The sequence below is a fragment of the Cyprinodon tularosa genome, unplaced genomic scaffold (genome assembly GCF_016077235.1).
Source record: "Cyprinodon tularosa strain WSP-4 unplaced genomic scaffold, ASM1607723v1 ctg135, whole genome shotgun sequence".
In the NCBI taxonomy this organism is placed as follows: Eukaryota; Metazoa; Chordata; class Actinopteri; order Cyprinodontiformes; family Cyprinodontidae; genus Cyprinodon; species Cyprinodon tularosa.
This window is the reverse complement of record NW_024038168.1, coordinates 1255545-1272965: the sequence shown is the minus strand read 5'-3', so window position 1 is coordinate 1272965 and position 17421 is coordinate 1255545. Positions and strand designations below refer to the sequence as shown.

Genomic DNA, 17421 nt, shown 5'->3' with positions numbered 1-17421 from the left:
TAGTTTCATATACTCACCAGATCTGAATGCCCTGTTAAAAAACTTCACATGGCGTTCCCCCCTGATGTATTTTACATTGAGTTACAAGAAATGCAAAACTCTCTGCAGGTTCTTGTCTTTGTTGTCCGCTCTATTAAGCTGGCTTTGGAAACGCACGGCGAGAAGGTGGGGGCTGGGTGGTGAGGGTTACGGGGGCGAGAAACGCAAAAGTAACGCAATAGTTACTTTTACTAGTAACTAGTTACTTTTATTGTGGAGTAACTCAGTTAGTAACTCAGTTACTTTTTGGGAGAAGTAACTAGTAACTATAACTAATTACTTTTTCAAAGTAACGTGCCCAACACTGCCTAAAACCCTATTATAATACAACAGCATCTGTAGTTGAAATGTGACAAATTGTTGAAAAAGCATAAGTGGTATCAATGATTCCAAAAGGAAATAAATTTAGTTTTCTCTGCTCTTTCTTACAATGGAACAGATAAACATTGATCTCAGTGTGCAGAGAAACAGGATACTCATGGATGGGATGCTGCTTTCCCATTCCCACCTGGACCAGCCTCAAACACAGAGTTTGGAGCCTTTATAAAAACAAGCCAGGCAGGGATGACTGCTGTGATCTGCAGTGTGACACACCTGCTTAGTGGGTTTCCACCCCCAGCCTCCCAGCAGAGGAAGCACAGACTTCACTTCTGTCTGTAAGGAAGCCCAAATGTCACAACTCAAAAATCTGAGGACAGCACATTTGTTTTCATACATAATACGAAAACAATTTTTGTTGTTTGTTCTGACATAAAAATTTTTCTGTCACCAAGAATTTAGAAAATAATTTCCATTTGCTAAATGCTAAAAGCATGACATTTAAAAGATCATTCAGAAGTTTAAATATATTTCCTAAGTAAAGTGTGTAGTACAAGTACCTGTTAAATTGCATTTCTTGGATCATTCAATCGTTTTGTGTACACTTCAACAAGCTTCTCACTAGGGGTGTAAATAATAATCATTTTGTATCGATGCATTGATCAAACAGTTAAAGATCCGATGCATCGACATGTCTGCAAGAGTATCGATTCATGTTTTGTTTTTTTTTCTTCCGGTCTATTTTTATCCACTTGCCCCTCAATGTAATTCTGACTCCCATACTGCAGTGGCACTAAACCTATTATGCCCTGCTACCTCACTTCCTTTAGCTAATACCCTCTTTCCGCATGCACACACGTTGCGTAAACAGTAGGCAAGACAGACATGGCGGAGGAAAAAGAAGATGATGTATTCTTAAGTATCGAAAATAATTGAGTCGTTGCGTCAGGAAATCGATACTGAATCGAACCGCCATGATGGGTGTGATTTACACCTCTACTTCTCACTATAGGTTCCTCCTTAACAATTAGTGAAACAGGGTGAGGATTACCTGGACGCCTCTCTGGTGAGGTGTTCCGGGCACGTCCCAGCAGGAGGAGACCCAGGAAACGTCGGATGAACTATTGGAAGGGCTTGGGATTCCCTCGGATTCCCACAAGTGGCTGGGCAGAGGGACATCTTGGCCTCCCTAGAAGGCTGCTACCCCCGCAACCCCACCCCGGATAAGTGGAAGAAGATAGAGGGATGGATGGGTCAGGTTTGGAGGCTGCCCTGCTCCTAAACAACTACAATCTCTTATGCGGTTGCGATTGTCAATTTCTAACTAAGTTTGCATTAAAACCCAATATGCACCTTCAGGCTTCTTAGCTTTTGGTCAGTTGTTCCAAATGTTGAGGTGATTAAAGCAAAACACATTTATTACACAGCAGGACATGTCTCCAAGAACTACAGCCTTTGTTCCAGCGTCCATTTTCAAATTGTAATTTGTTTTATCGATGCTGCTTTTAGAGTGACGACTCCTCCCTCTCTTTTTATCTATGTCGTGAGAAAACGCTTTTCACTGTGGATGATGACACTATCTTACATTTTTTCCCCCCCCTTTTGCTCTGGAGTTTTGCACGGAGACTGGTTCATATCTGGGACACAAACCTGTCTTATTCCTGAACAGATGTCTTATTGTGAATAACTGAGCAGATTAACCTATCAGCTCTAAGTATCTGGAAACTGTACCCAAAGAAGAATCATGCTGGAGGAGCTCCACGATTCTCATCCTCATATCTTGGCTGATTTCTTTAGATTTTTCCACATTTGAAATAACAATTAATAATAATTATAAGGCCATATCATCATAAGAGATTTTCCAAACTGTCTTTTAGTCTGTTTTAATTTAAATTAAGTTGTTCTATGGCAGGTGTAGCCGTACAAAAAAAAAACAACTTTAAAAACTGCCGTCTTGAGATTAATGTAAGAGTTAGAAAAATAATGACAATTGAGGTGATCCTGACTGACAAAACACACAAAAAAATCAATTTAACTTAATGTCAGACAGTGTTGAGTAGTTTAGAACTGTATTATGCAACTATGAGGTTTTAACTGTGACTAAACACAGCTCCGCCTCTGAAACAAAAGCCATATGGGGCCAAATACCACTGTCAGAATAGAGAGTACCAATTTTAAATATAATGTGGTAGGTTGCTAACAGCTTCATACTTTGAAGCAAAAAAAAAAAAAGCAACCAAAACAGCCTGTTGTATAGTATATAAACTAACGTCAACTAACCCCTAATGCAGGGGATACAAGGAAAGATCCGAGGCTTAACGAGGAGATGATGTAGGTAGAATTAGTAGAGGTGTGGTGGGGAGGAGCCATTAAAAGGGAGGCGTTCCATAAACTATATTTTGTATCTCAGGTTGCCAGGTTCCAGATGTTTGGGTGGAGAAGCTTTCAGGCTGATGCAGAGGATGGATTAGGAAATCTATGCATACAAGGAGACGATATCCAAACAGATGGATTTGTTTTATTCTACTCAACCAGCTTAGTTTCACCCCCTTCCTGATCCTAAACATTTGAGAAAAAAAGGGTTAAAATGGCCATGAAATATAGACACAGTAGCAGTCGCTTTAGACTGCCAGCTTTACTTCCACACCGTCATATCAATGAATTACTGCCTAATAACCCATCTCCGGCTCATTAATTGGACTCAAATCATAGGAGTTCTGCTTAAATTTCACATCACCTGGTGGGGGCTTCGCTTCAGGGAAATTAAGAGCTTTTCCACAAACTGCTGCACAGAAATGTCACACTCCAGGATAATGATAGAGGACAAGGAACTACAGTGAAAGGAGTCAGCGATCAATAATAATCTTCTTGTGCCACCTAGTGTTGAAAAACTATAACTAAGCAGCAGAGGCCTTGGGAATCGCAGCAAATTGACAAACATCATATGACAATGAAACATAATTAAGAGTCTTGATTAGAATTGGAATATTGCCTTGTGTATTTTAACACAACATAAACAAATTAACATCCAGACAAAACCGGCAGCTTGCAGCAAAGCAGGCAATGAAAAAAAAAAAGCTCTGCTTTAAAAGTCCTGAGCTACGTCTGGTCGGTTGTTAATTTAATAGGTCCTTGTTTTCAGAGGAGAATAAAGTCATTTTGCACGGCACAAATTTATTCACCCCAATCTGAATCTCATTGATTTCATGCTCTATTCAGCCGGAACACAAAAGATGCCGACTCAGCAGAGAACTTGACAGTTTCTTTAAAAGGGAGGGTGTAACCACAATGAAGATTAATGCTCTGCAAAAGTTAAAAGAGCTGAATGGCTATTAGTCAATAGTTTTTAATAAAACTTTGTGCCTTCAATGTGTAGAATTAGCTATTGCCACTGCAAACATGTTGACGGCCAGCAGGAAAGGGATGGTGCTGCAGAAAAAAACAAACCCACTCTTCCTATACGGAAGGTTTGAACATGATCTACAGAGCTAAAGAAAAAGGATTTTCCCCATAAAGTTTTTATTTGCTCGTTTTTTGTTTGTTTTTTTATCAAGGGTCAGATCATTAAACTATTTTAACACCAGACGAGGCTAAATTGAGCAAATACTGATCTTATCTTTAAATAAGTGATAAAACAGTAACTATAACATGACTCCAAGTCATCCAGATTCTAGCAGACCCTGAGCACCACACCGCTTCCTCCGTGTTTGATTCTAACAATGATTTTCTTTTTCTGAGATGTGTGATTTTTACCCCAGGTGTTAGAGGACAGTTGAGGCTCATCATTTTAGCCTCTTTCTTGTTGATGAATCATGAGCCCTGACCTTGCCTAAGGAAAATTAAGCTTTAGTTGTTGTTGGAAGTTCTTTTATGACCTCCTGGATGAATGGTCCTTAGAGTAGTTTTGTTTTTCCTATCCATTTATAATAACTCTCACTGCACTATACTGATTAATCAACATTTTAGAAACTATGCTGTCACCCCATCCAGGTAACAGTGACTTTCTCATCTATTCCTGGATTTCTTTAGGTTTCTTTAAGTTAATAACATCTGGACATTGTCAGTATACTTAATGTTGTGAAGCAGGCTCTATTTTACTTATTTATCAGGTCCAATAGTTTGGTAGCAACTGAGCTAGTGGCTCAGCTTTCCAAAAAAAATGAAAAATCACCTCAACTCACAGGTAACTATAAATTCATGAAATAACATATTATATATATGTTATATATTATATATATATATTTCTAAACAAGAATCAGGTCAATTTTGATAGCTGCTTTCCTATAATCCATCATTATAAAACTGTTTTTTAATTTTATTTATGTCAGATTGATGACATGACAGACTTTCGTTTAAAGCTGTGATGGGACAAATACTTCTTCACAGCACTGGAAGGTGAATCTAACACATACTCTGCATGTCCATCAGAAATGCTCCCTGAAGGCTTTCTAATGAATACAAAGCACAGAAGATTCCCCAATTAGCAGGACGATGAGGAGTTAAGGCACCTCAGCGTACCGTGCAAACAAACGCATCTAGACAGGGTCTCCAGGTTAAAGGAGGTAAGATGTAGAGATAAGATGGAGGAGCAGGCCCAGAGAAAATGAATTACCTTCCTGACGCACGTCAAAGCCAATCACGGGCGAGCATCCTCTGCTTTTTCCCACGCCTCCGGATCCCTGCCGTCGCCTCCTTTGCGTTTCATCTGCCAGTGTTAGTATGCACACAGGCCGTGCGTCAGCCTCCAAATGTATTCATTTATTCAGAGCCCCTCAGAGAAATCACAGTGTCTTGTTGTCCTTTTTTGCGTGTGTGTGTGTCTTTTTTTTCCTCAGCTGTCCAGATGGAATTTGTGTGAATAACATCAGTTTAGTGAGGCAGAAAATAAGTACAGGCTAGCACAGCAGAGGGGACTGGATTACACCCTCACACAACCTCCTCCACCTCAACCAAAAGACAAGTGTCACCTTCATATAGCTCTTTCTACCTGTCTGTCTCCCATTCTTAGTTTCCAGAGGTAACGCATCTTAGGAGTTGGAGAATTGCACAATTATTAATATTATCATGCATGGCATCACGCCTCAAAGAGCTACACAGACTTTTTCATTAGAAGAAAACGTGACCGGCTATCATGGGGGTCCTTTGTTTTGCATTTATAAGAACCAATTCCACTATTATTTCAGATTCTAAAAACAACTGTCTTTAATAAATAATTCAGATGGAAGTGAGAGAGAGAGAATGGGAATCCATTTGTCCAGCTTTAATAAAGCCTAAAAGAAATTTAAATAACTTTAATCACAAAAGTGGAAAGTCTTAATATTTATCCCAACAAAAAGAAAGAAATCAAAATGTAGTTTAATAGTATCTTTACAAAGCAGAACTGAGATTAAATGCTTACATGTGGTGAAATATATAAGACTAATCTATAAAACAGACATATATTGGGCCAAGGGGTGTGAGAAGAACTCAAAGCTGTTGACTCAAACTTAAAGGGCAGATGAGTAGAACATTGGGCTTCATGCAATATTTTCATATTCTTGTCTTAAAATTCTCCAACCTTTTCTCCTTAAAGGACTAGTAAAAAAGACAGAGCTTAAGACATGCAACACTCTTGGTGCACCATACAGAAGCTAGCCCAGTACTGACCCTTATGTTGCACACGGCATAAAGGGCATCAAAGAAAAGACGAGCAGTGAAATAAATCACAAGAGCTGTAAATGACGTGGTTGGACTGCAACAGAAGTAAAAACAAAATAAAAACTGTGATAAAAATAAAAATAATTTGATCCGAAAACAGTTGATGAAATATACTGATGGATTTAATAAAAAAGGGAACACCTGTACTGTACATCTCCAGAACACCTCTGCATTTCCTTCATCAGTTTGTACATCTCTCTCATGCATCAATACATCAGCACAAAAATGTTAATGGGAATGAATCATTTTATGTACGGTAATAATGCCATGCAGTGAAATGAATGCAAGTCTGACCATTAGAATAGTTTCAGGCAAGAAGTGGCTGAACCTTCTATCCATTTTCTGTTCCAGATGTTATTTCCATAGTAGCTTGATCTCACATAGAGCTCACTGACTGTTCTTTTATTTTGACAAAACGATAAGAAATTAAGCCAGCCTGGATACAGACATTCCAGCTGCAGGTGTAATGACCCGTATTTCTGTCATCAGCAAATAAAATATAATTCATAATTCTAAGTTGCATATTATAAAATGATGTAAACTAATAAAATGGACAATTGCTTGTAAGTAACATCCAATGTAGTAATTCAGTGAAAAACTAGGTTTGGTTAACAGCTGACTGATTGAGCAAGACGCTGACATTAAGCCTGGAGCACTTATAAAATTTGAACATGCCCAAGAGATTAAAAATAAGAGAAAAATGGTGAATGTTCCATTTTCTCCTAAATCACTCGTATGAATGACTTAAAAGTTGCTCGTAAAAACAGTTACTGCATGAGGCCCATTGATGAGGGAATCCAGTAACACTGGAGGAGCTGCAGCAATCTACAGCTCAGGTGGAATGCTCTAGTAATGCGCTAACCAGGGAAGGAAATGATCGTATCAGTCAAAACAAGAATTTTGATTTATCATTCAAAAGATTAATCAGAATCATTGATGAATAAAAACTACAATTTTTTTCTTTTTCTTTAATTTTTTAATTTTTTTATTGGGGCATTGATAAATTTGAAGAATATGATTAAATGAGGTTACTTTGTGATAGAGACAATATCTCTTTATGTAACTGGTGTTCCAAAAAAGCTGATTTAAAGGCATCTATTCTTTAAGAGTGTTGTTTGTGATTGTGGGGCTATGTGGTAACTAGTCGCAGACATAGAGGTACCTGACAAAGACTGCAAAGAAGTTATGGACTTTTTTTAAACCGCAGTTTTATCGTAACCACATTAATATTCTAGCCTGGGTGCCATTCCAAACTTAGTCTCGCCCACAACGTTTGAGGTCGGGAAGTTCGGTCTGGCATTGCTCAACAGTAGCGCGAGTATGCTAGCACAATATCTGGGCATCCAATCAAATTGTCAGGGCGGGCTTTATACGAGAGTTGAGGTGTGTAGATTCTGCTATTAGGTCTGTTCTAGAAGATATCGACAGCAAATTAATTTTAAAAGAGGAATAAAGAAACGCGATCAAGGCTCATCTTCTTATTCTAGGCGTGCAACTGCATGCTTTGATTTTCGTTGACAACAACTATGCCTCGCTTAACATACGTCACACACTCCGTTGCTCTTATTGGTTGTAGGTTTATCCAATTGAGTGCAGAGGCATTTTTTTTCCTGGTTAGTTCGAAACACGCCCCATAATCACAGCTCTATGGAGCAGTATCAGACTCATATTCTGACTAGAATTGAGTAGGACTACGTCAGGCTAATAATATTCCCCAATACCATGATAAGATTTTAAAGATTTTTTAAAGATTTTAAATGTTTTGCTAAACTTTCGTTTATTATAGTATCTCAAGGGGAGACTGATTTGCAGCACACATAAAAGGAAACACAATCACACAAAAAACATCAACAACCACGCATTAAAGTTGGATGTAGAGGTCTCAGAGAAAACAAAAATCATCAGAATAAAAAAAAAAAAAAAAACCCATAAAACTCTCTCTTGCTGACTGTGCATCCAAGTACAAAGTCTTACAGGATTCCTTTAAGTTACTAATTGCAACATCCAACACATTTTTTAAAAGGGAGGTGATCTGTTCTGGAGAGTGAATCTGCCCGGCGATGACAGCAGGAATGAAGGAAACCCTGCTGCTCCGCGTTCTAGTTTAAGGCATCTCAAAGTGGCGACCAAAACACACAAGGTCAAACTTAGAGAAAAGAGGATATCAAGGACAGCCGAGGATATATTTAGCTTTAGATCTTAATGGCTTAGAGTATTTTTTTCTAAGCTCGACCTGTTGCACTCCGATGACCTTACTTGCCACCTTAATAAGCCTCATCATCATCTATTTTTACTTGACATGGTAAGGAAAGCAAACCAAACCATAAAATAGCAGGTGTGTTAGCAGGCTGCCCCTGTCTTCTAAGACCCCTGGTTTTGAAGACTGGGGCAGCCGCTCACCTTTCAGCAGGACAACCATCCTGCACATGCAGCCACTGCTACCTGGAAGGGTCCAGACCTGAATCCAATAGTGAATCCTGGTTCGCAGATGTTCTTCATCCACTCTGACTGAGCTATTTTTAAAGAATGGACAAACTTTTCCATCTCAGAATGAGTTAAGCTGCTAGATGCTTTCCCCATTGTAAATGTAAGATAAGGCTTGTAAAAGTATTGGCACACGGGAGCTTCATATAAATGCATTTCACAATTTTTACAATAGTATTTGTCAAACAATAAATAAATAAATAACTGTGTGATTTTCCTTTCATCCCAATTCTAATTTATGCATGTCTAGAAAATAAAAATCGCAATGAAATAAGATTGGAAGAGAAAGTGAGAGAAAACCTACCTCTCTGAGAACTGTACTGCCATATCCTCTGTAAAGACCTCGAACGCCCTATGAAGAAAAGAACAAAATCACAATTAAAATCATTTAATTTGGTACTCCATGCTTAGGTTCTAACTGCAACCTTTCCATACAGACTCAAAAAAAGGTTTCCTACAAAAGAACCCCAGAGTAAGAGCAGTTTCTATAGAGGGTTGAATGTGTTTGTACTCTCTTATAGTCACTCAATTAAGCTTTAATTTCAGGTGAAAACATGCAGCAAATGTTGAAATGAGCTGCAAAGACATCTATGATGCATGAACTCCAAACCACCCTAACCACAAAAAACAAATGCAACATGCAATGATGCAAATAGCAAAAACAGTAGCAAATCAAAGAAGTGCTCCAAACCATCAAATGGAGTTAAATAAAGAATTGACCATACGGACCAGTGTTATTTTTATGTAACTATTAGGACTAAAACCAATAATCGGATTATTCGATTATTTAAATAATCATCAGCTAATTTAGTAATAGATTAAATATTTTAATCCGTCAATATGCCGTATCCAGAACTCTTCAAGTAGAAAAGTTTAAGTTTCACCTGGTTTAATTTCATAAAAAGTCTTCTTTAAAGAACCTTTGGCTATCCAATTATTAAACGACAGATTATAAGATTTGCAAAACAATCGTTAGTTATAGCCCTAGTTTGTATATACAACTATGCTGTTATTCTGTAAAACTGTAAGACAATGTGTTTGACAATGCAATGAAAGAAAACACACCTGTCTTCTTTCAAAATTCTCTCTTTTTTTAAAATCCTATGTTTTAGCTCAACTTCCTGTTTGTACTGAAGGTCTGATAAGTTTGTTCTTTTCTTTTCTTTTTTTTTTGGCTCCCTCTAGTGATGTGGAGCACTTCTGTTTTTTTTTTTAGAGGGAGTTTGCAGCTGTTTTTGCCATTTGCACAGTTTTCTGTGATTGCAGCATTTTTTTTATATCATGATGTTTGCACTTGCCCCCCCCCCATATGCATTTGTTTTGTCGAATGCAGGTTTTTGCTTCTATTTTTAGTGATTGCAGCATTTTTTTTTTTCTGCAGCTTTTTCTGCTGCATTAGGTTTTTTTTTGTGCGTGCGTCTTTTGTTCTTCGCATCATACATGTTTTTGGAGCTTGTTTCATCATTTACTGCATGTTTGCATCAGTTTGCAGCTCATTTCATTTTTTTGTACGCAGCGTTTTCATTTTTGCATTTTTTTCCCTTGTGCTTGTGTATTTGGAGTTTGCATCGTAAATTTTTTTTGCAGCTCTTTTCGTCATTTACTGTGCGTTTGCACCTTTTGACCCCCGTAGAAATGTGGTACTGTTCCATGCACCTCTTCATCTGCTGGACTTGCTCCCCCTGGTGTTTTAAAATAAAGTTTTACAACAATCTTTTCTGTTGCAGTCTGACTTTTATTTTTTTAACAGGAACTAACAGGGATTTTTTTTAGCATTAGAGAAGTACCACAAATCAGATACACATTGGGGATAATAATTTAGGTAGACTTTGATGTGCAGATACCTCCTCTTTGAGTGTAGCCAGCAGCATGTTATATGTGGTGGAGGAAGGAGAGGCTTGGGTTCTCTGTTTCACCACCTCTGTGGGCACCCTGATCAAACACGCCACCTGAAACAAAGAAAAAAAGCATCAACCCATCTCAAATAGATGTTGGTAATTGATGTTTTTGCCCCTTAATAGAACTAAAATTGGTCCAATAAAAGCAACACTACATTTTTCAGTAAAAAAATACAGGTGGATAAGACTGAGATATGCAAACAAAGAATGAACATAGACCTGCACAACATATTAAATTGCTAATGCAATCAAAAAACCAACATGGATATAATGAATTCAATATTTGCTGAGACCAAATTTCCGCGGGGACTTCCAAATATATGGCATATTTATCAGTATTATAAATTCACTGCACAAAATATGGAGAACTGCCAGCTTTGATACATCTCTACTAATCTTTTGAGTGCCATGTATTAAGACTGTCTATGTGTGTAATATGCAGGGTAATACTTGATGCAGTATAACAGGCTTTACAGATGATTGGGTGGTAAAGTTTTGGCACCTGCAGCTACTTTGTTTCACTGCCAAAGCTACAGACTCCAGCTAGAAGTAACTTTATTTCTGTAAATGTTGTTGTTGAGAAGGAAACATTTACTTAAACTATTAATGGGACGTAAAGGGAATAAACTTCAAGCTCCTTGTTAAGTATAGTGAAGGATCCGTGTTACTTCCAATGTCCTTCAGTTTGCTACCAAGGTTTTCTAGGACCTTGGTAAAGTACATTGCATAATGAGCTCCTCAAACACTGGGCAAGGTTTTATAAAATCCTGATGGACTCTGCAAGAAAACCATGAACAAGAGTTCATTGGGAACTTCAGCAAGATAATGATCCAAAACATATGGCTAAGTCAATACAGAAATTGATTGTTGAATACAAAATCAGCCTTCGTCCAAGGCCATGATGGTGCACAGACTTAAATACTTGGGAAAATATGAGAGTATGAGAGAGGAGCCAGGATGCTGGATGAGCCAGAGTGGCTGTACCTAGAAAATGACTAAAGATCTGTTTGCTCCAGTCTTTAAAATGTTCAAGGGAAAGATTAAGGACTGCTCCGATGAGAAAAGGGGTTTATATCATCTTTTTTTGGCACCAAGTAAAAGCAGGATTTTTCTAAATATCTGCAAAAGTAGAGGTTTACTTTAATGGGTTTCCTTTATGCATCTTTAGCCTCCATGCCAATAAATATGGAAGGCACTTTATTTTACCAGGTTTACAGGATAAACAGCCCAGATAGCAGCTGACCCTGATCCGGTTTGAGGAGAGTGTTTACACGCCGCTGTCGGAATAGTGACTGCTTTAGTTAGAGTGCAACTTGACCAGTTAACTAACAGCTACAAACAGGCGACACGACGCGGGGGTAGCGGCTGGCGTGCCTGCAGAAGGTCATCAGGCCGGCCGTGTATCTCAGTCCAAAGAACATGCTCCTGTCACACACACTGATAGATCCAGACACGAGCGTGCACCTCAGTAATCACACGCTCCGCTCAAGTTCCAACCCATCCACCATATGTCAACAAAAATATGGACTGCCAACAGCTAGTGAAGATAGACATGAATATTTATGCCTCCTAAAGGCGGACAGGCGGGCGCAGCTGCCCACCTGGCGACTTGATTTCCCATTTATCCTGCATCGGAGCGGAAACACCAGCTAACAGTGAGCAATCTTATGGAGCGACTGGTGGAGCCCACGCCCCCAAGGGAGCCCAGAGTGGCGCAGATGCCCGTCGGCCGGTGCCACCATCGGCAGACTGAAGTCTAAAGGAGGGAGGGACTGATGAGATGAAAAGCATCCTTTTTCCCTCTGTTGCTCCTTCTCATTAAGTGGCACTGAGACCGAAACATAAGGCTCTCTGGCCATGAGGGAGGCTCCTCTGACAGCTGTTGGGGGAATAATTTCAGACAGGCATTTCTTCAGCCTGCCACCAAAGAAACTTTCTGAGGGAGAACGTGGCGATACATCAAGAATATTAGGGTGGAAATCAAAAGCTATGATACAGGAAACATTAAACTGCAAACGTGCTTAATCTGATCCGATTCCCAAGATGCAACCCATAAATTCTCCAAACTATGATTTAACCACATTTGGTGAAGTTACAGCTCATCGCTGTATTCTGTTGGAATACTTTTTAGTTAAGAACAACATATGCATAAATAAAAAGTGGAAACAGTTCCTTCATTATAAACATAAAAACTTTTAAAAAAGTGTGATTTGGATTTTTATTCACCCTCTTTTACTTCAAAGGCTCTAAATAAAATTCAGTGCAAGGATTTGCGTTCAGAGGTCACCTTAAAGTTAGTCAACTCCATCTGTGCAAAATCTAATCAGGATTTTTAAGGGACGTTTTTGGCTTCATGAAAAAAGTGCCTTGCAATGCAATAATGACCCCCATTGAAATTGGTGCTGGCAGCTTTATGCTGTGGGGAAGTTGCTTATAGTTGATTGCAAGTCAAGTAAGGCAGATTAGAGGCAAAACTAGATAAAAAAAGCTTTTATATTAAGGAACGACAACAATCTACAAAAGGATTGCTGCCCATTTAAAGTGAAGCTTTGGAGGAGGTGTGTGGACCCACACGTAATGAAGGACAATCTGCTGAAATGAGAACTTTATGCTTTGAATGCTACATTTATGCATTTATGGAGAAGCAACAAGAACTCCTAGAGGCCATAAACAAACCTGCATGAAGCACAGATTAACCTCTTAGCAGGACAACGACTGAGGACCCAGCCAGAGCTACGAAATTAGTGTCCGAACCAAGAAAAAATTGGGAATCTGTGGAAATACTTGCCACTGATGTTCTAAAATGCCGAACCTGCAGCTGTCGTTGCAGCAAAATTCAATTTGAAATATTTTACTGACCCAAGCAGAAATTAAATGAGGTTCTGCACAGAGTGGGACTGATTATACAAGCCACATATTTTTAAGGTTTAGACTTAGATTTAGACTAGATTTAGACTAAAGAAAATATTCTTGATTATCCTTCAATGTGAAATAAATGTGCAAATTTGTATCATTCACACAAAATACTAATAAAAGAACAATAAACACTGTGGCTTTAAGGGGACAAAAATGTAAAAAGAAAATATATATATATAAAATATTGGGGCATGGATCATTTTAAAAGAACAAAAGGACTGGCCTTTACAGCATCGGTTTTCCTCCGCCCCCCAAAATCCCCATTTAAGTTCTTTAAAAAAAAATACAAAATAGCCTTGATGAAGAGTTCTGAGCCGTTTTCAGATTTAACGTTTGAAGTGCAACTTAAACATGATGCAACACCGCCACCAAGTGGCAGTCTCATTTTATGCTCAAAGCCAAATCTTAGATTCCTATTTTTGTTACGTTAGCATCTGTAAAACACTGTGCATCCTGCTCCCCAAACCAATTCTCTGAGAGGAAACATAAGGCCAGAGCACAAAAAAGAAAGTGAATATGACAACTAATTACTGATATAATTGTCCAAGGGACTTGAACATTAAATACTACTGTTTCAGAAGCAGGGAAGAAAGAATGAGGCAGAAATGACTCCTAATGCATTAGAGACGTTGTTTATTTGCCTGTGATTTGCTCTTTGCAGTGGGGATAAAGCAGCAGAAAAATCACATTTACTTATTTATTTCTTTTGGTCGCAGAAGATGGAGATTGAGCAAAGCCACAAAATGAAGCAAAGCATGCACGGCTTGATTTCAATCTTAAATTTTTCCTCTGAATTGACATTAGTTACATTTATATGCACCAAATTTATCTGATCAAATCTAAATCTTGGATTAAATTCAAAATCTTAATGCTTTTGATCAGATTAAATCATTTGAGCTGTCGAGTTGTACAAGTAGTAGAAGAAGCAGCTGCCTGTTTTGTAAAAAAAAAAATAAAAAATGTCGGTCATCTACTGATTTTTTTTTTCCATTATGGATTTTCGCTGCATCATACTTTTGTTTTCGGTAGTTATTTTACTTAAAGGTATAGTGGAGGATGTTGATATGTTTACGTAAGGCTGTCCTACATGCTCGTTCCCATTTTCACTGACTGGTGGTGAGTCTGGTAAAGTGGAAAAATTGCTAATCTTTCAGAAAGTAAGCTTGTATGAGCGATGCAAACAGCAACTTTTAAATAGAGTGTGCACGATGAGAAATGGGCTCCTGCATGCTCTCGCACATGTTTAATAGGCGGTACGTCTCGGGAGCGGGTACAGGGTTGTGCATGTGCATTGTATTTTTAAAAGTGGAGAGGGAGGGTCTTTTCAAAAATTTGCTACAATCCTCCATGATACCTTTAAGTTAAGGGCTCTGCAGTACCGTTTGCCTACGCCCATTTGCTACAGGGGTAGGGGGCAGGATGTCATGTTCATCCAAATGATACATTTAGAGCCACCTCCTCCATCAAGGAGGACCAGGAGCCAGTAGATGAGGTCTAGTAAAGAAAAAAATGTCACGCTGATGTTGCATGCATGTGCAGAGAAGATAGTTTTACTGCAAAGATCTGAATGGATGTGTACATGGACAACAATCGAAAAAACAATACGAAAAAAAGAAAAAAAAAACACCTTTCTTTATCGGAATGACCTTTCTTCCCGAGTGGACCAAATCGGATTAGAATCTTCAGTCTGACATGTTTACGTGACGCTTTTTTAATCTGATCAGGCCTTGAATCGGATTATTTGTGTCCATGTAAACATAAGTAGTTGTTTTTGCAAATTAACCACCAAGTTTGAGGACTTAAAGGGATTCAAATATTAAGAAAATAAATAAAATTGAAAATAAGAGATAAATAAATAACTTTACAGACATTTTAACAAAACCAGCAAATATTAATATTCAATTGACAAAATACACTCATGTCTTTTACTATTTCGCATAGCTTTAAGAAATCTGTCACTTTTTCCACATCAAAGGTAGCAGAGCAGAGAACACTGATTGGTCAGCAGGGAGCCAATCTGTCCAATCAGATGTCCAATTTCATTTGGTTTAGACGTTACAGGAAAGGGTTAAATGTTACAGGCTAATATAGTATTATCTAAATTTTTTATTAAAATATTCTAAATAACATTAATTAACTAAATAAACAGCACCTAAAAAGTAATTGTTAACATGCACAGGTAATGAAGCAGACTTACTGGAGAAAAGCGCAAAATAATATTATTTTAATAATATATTTTCAAAATATAGTCATTAAATAATCTCTACACTTTTTTAAATATGTTAATTAATAAATAGTAGACATATCTGCGAATATGTTTTAATAAAGTGTGATATTTCTAAACTTTATTACAGTCTTTTGACAGAAAGACACATTTAAGGGCTGTGTAAAGAGAATTTTCCATTTTCTGTTAAAGGCTTTATTAATGTCATAAATCTATTGTGCTAAACTTGTGAAAATTCTCCCAAACATTCAGAATTTTTATTATAAAGTTATATCTCACTTTAGGTTTAGAGATTTCTGCATTTTAGAGATTTTTGAATGCGACTAAAAGGGCAGCTGTGTGACGTAACACAGCTGATTTCTATGAATTCTCTGTATGGAACTCATACATAGGCTGTGTCCCAATGTCCGCCCTAATCACTATATGGGGAACTATATAGAGATTAGACCATTTCAAATGGGTGTTTGGGCGTCTAAAGGATGAAAAAGAAGTGCACTCAAGATTTCCCATAATGCACCTTGAAAAGTAGTGATCATCCATGGTCACCAGAGGATAAGATATATCCCAGAGCTCTCCTCGCAAAGCATTATGGGATTTGATGTAGCGGCCTGCTGTCAGGTAGTGACAGTTGCAACAAAAAAGATGGCGCATGCACCGTGCGGGGGGGCGGAGTTACATGACCAACGGGGAGCGAAAAGCAGTGATCATCTGTACGAACGGTCAGTTAACTGAGTTCACTATAAAGTCCACCATAAAGTCCACGCTCTATATAGTGATTTAGGGATTTAAGGGTCACAGCGGGTGTTTGGACAAAGCCATCGAATTTGTTTTTCCACCTCTTCATTGTAATAGGGCAAGCTGTTGCCATGGTATACATGTCTTCCAGAAGACACGCCCCCCAGTGTTTCAGAGCTGAGTAATCTGGTTTTTTATATATATTTTGGCATGTCTGACCCTCCATACTCAACCTTTAATCTTTCTATTCGAGTTCAAGATCTGTCTAGCGGACATCTGATAGTCTCTTTAGACTTTTTTCAAAGAAAGGTTTTTAATTAGCTGTGCTGACAAACATCTAGTTAACCAGGCATCTGTCAATCATCAGCAGACCCTGAGTAGGGAAAGGGAAATTAGCAGTCTCCCACATCATTAGAAAAAACAAGTGCATCAATCAATCAATCAAAAAATAATCAATGTATTTCTCCATCCCTCTTTATCTACTGGCACGCATCATGACGCAGTCAGTCAGGATTGGGACTGCCATCTGGCTCCGGATCACTAACACATGCAAGCTGCAACTGAGGTGAGATTAGACTATTCCAATTAAGTTACAATTAAAAGATTAATTTAATACTCCTAAAGACTGACTGCAGCACCTGGGGGAAATGATGAGAAGGCCAGAAGAAAGGGAAAACAGGGATCGTAGAGAAAAAGGGATAATGTGAGGACATTGCACGTCTCCAACTCTGAAACAACAGCCAATAAATCACAGAAGGAGAAGCTGCTCAGAGGCGATGCATGGATTATTTCTCAGTGCCAAGTTAAGTGGTTGCCACTTTGTCCCCCACCCTTAAAAAATAAAATAAAATAAAAACTCCTCAGTGGTTTCTCCTCCCCCCCCACTGTCCCCTATCTTGTCATGTCACACTGTATTTTGCTGAACATCCTCCCGCCGACATGCGGCGGCGAAGGGAGGGGGCTGCAGATGCGAGAAAGGCCCGCTGCCTGGCCTTGACAAATGAGCTTTCAGGGCAGACGTCGAGCGAATGGGAATGAAGATAAATCTGATCTAATGGCTAGATAACAGCCTGCGAGAGCCTGACAGACGCCATCAACTCACACATTCTT

The 17421-nt window shown here is 38.5% G+C and overlaps 1 protein-coding gene across 1 annotated transcript in view; it reads right to left on the bottom strand.

Moving 5' to 3' along the window:
* Window positions 1-17421, bottom strand: part of slc25a26 (solute carrier family 25 member 26) — a 97817-nt gene that overhangs the window by 69317 nt on the left and 11079 nt on the right. The window contains exons 4-5 of the mRNA XM_038277889.1: window positions 10383-10487; window positions 8843-8890 (exon numbers count right to left, since the gene is read on the bottom strand). Of these exons, the coding sequence (XP_038133817.1) occupies window positions 8843-8890; window positions 10383-10487 (153 nt within the window). The remainder of the gene's footprint in view (window positions 1-8842; window positions 8891-10382; window positions 10488-17421) is intronic.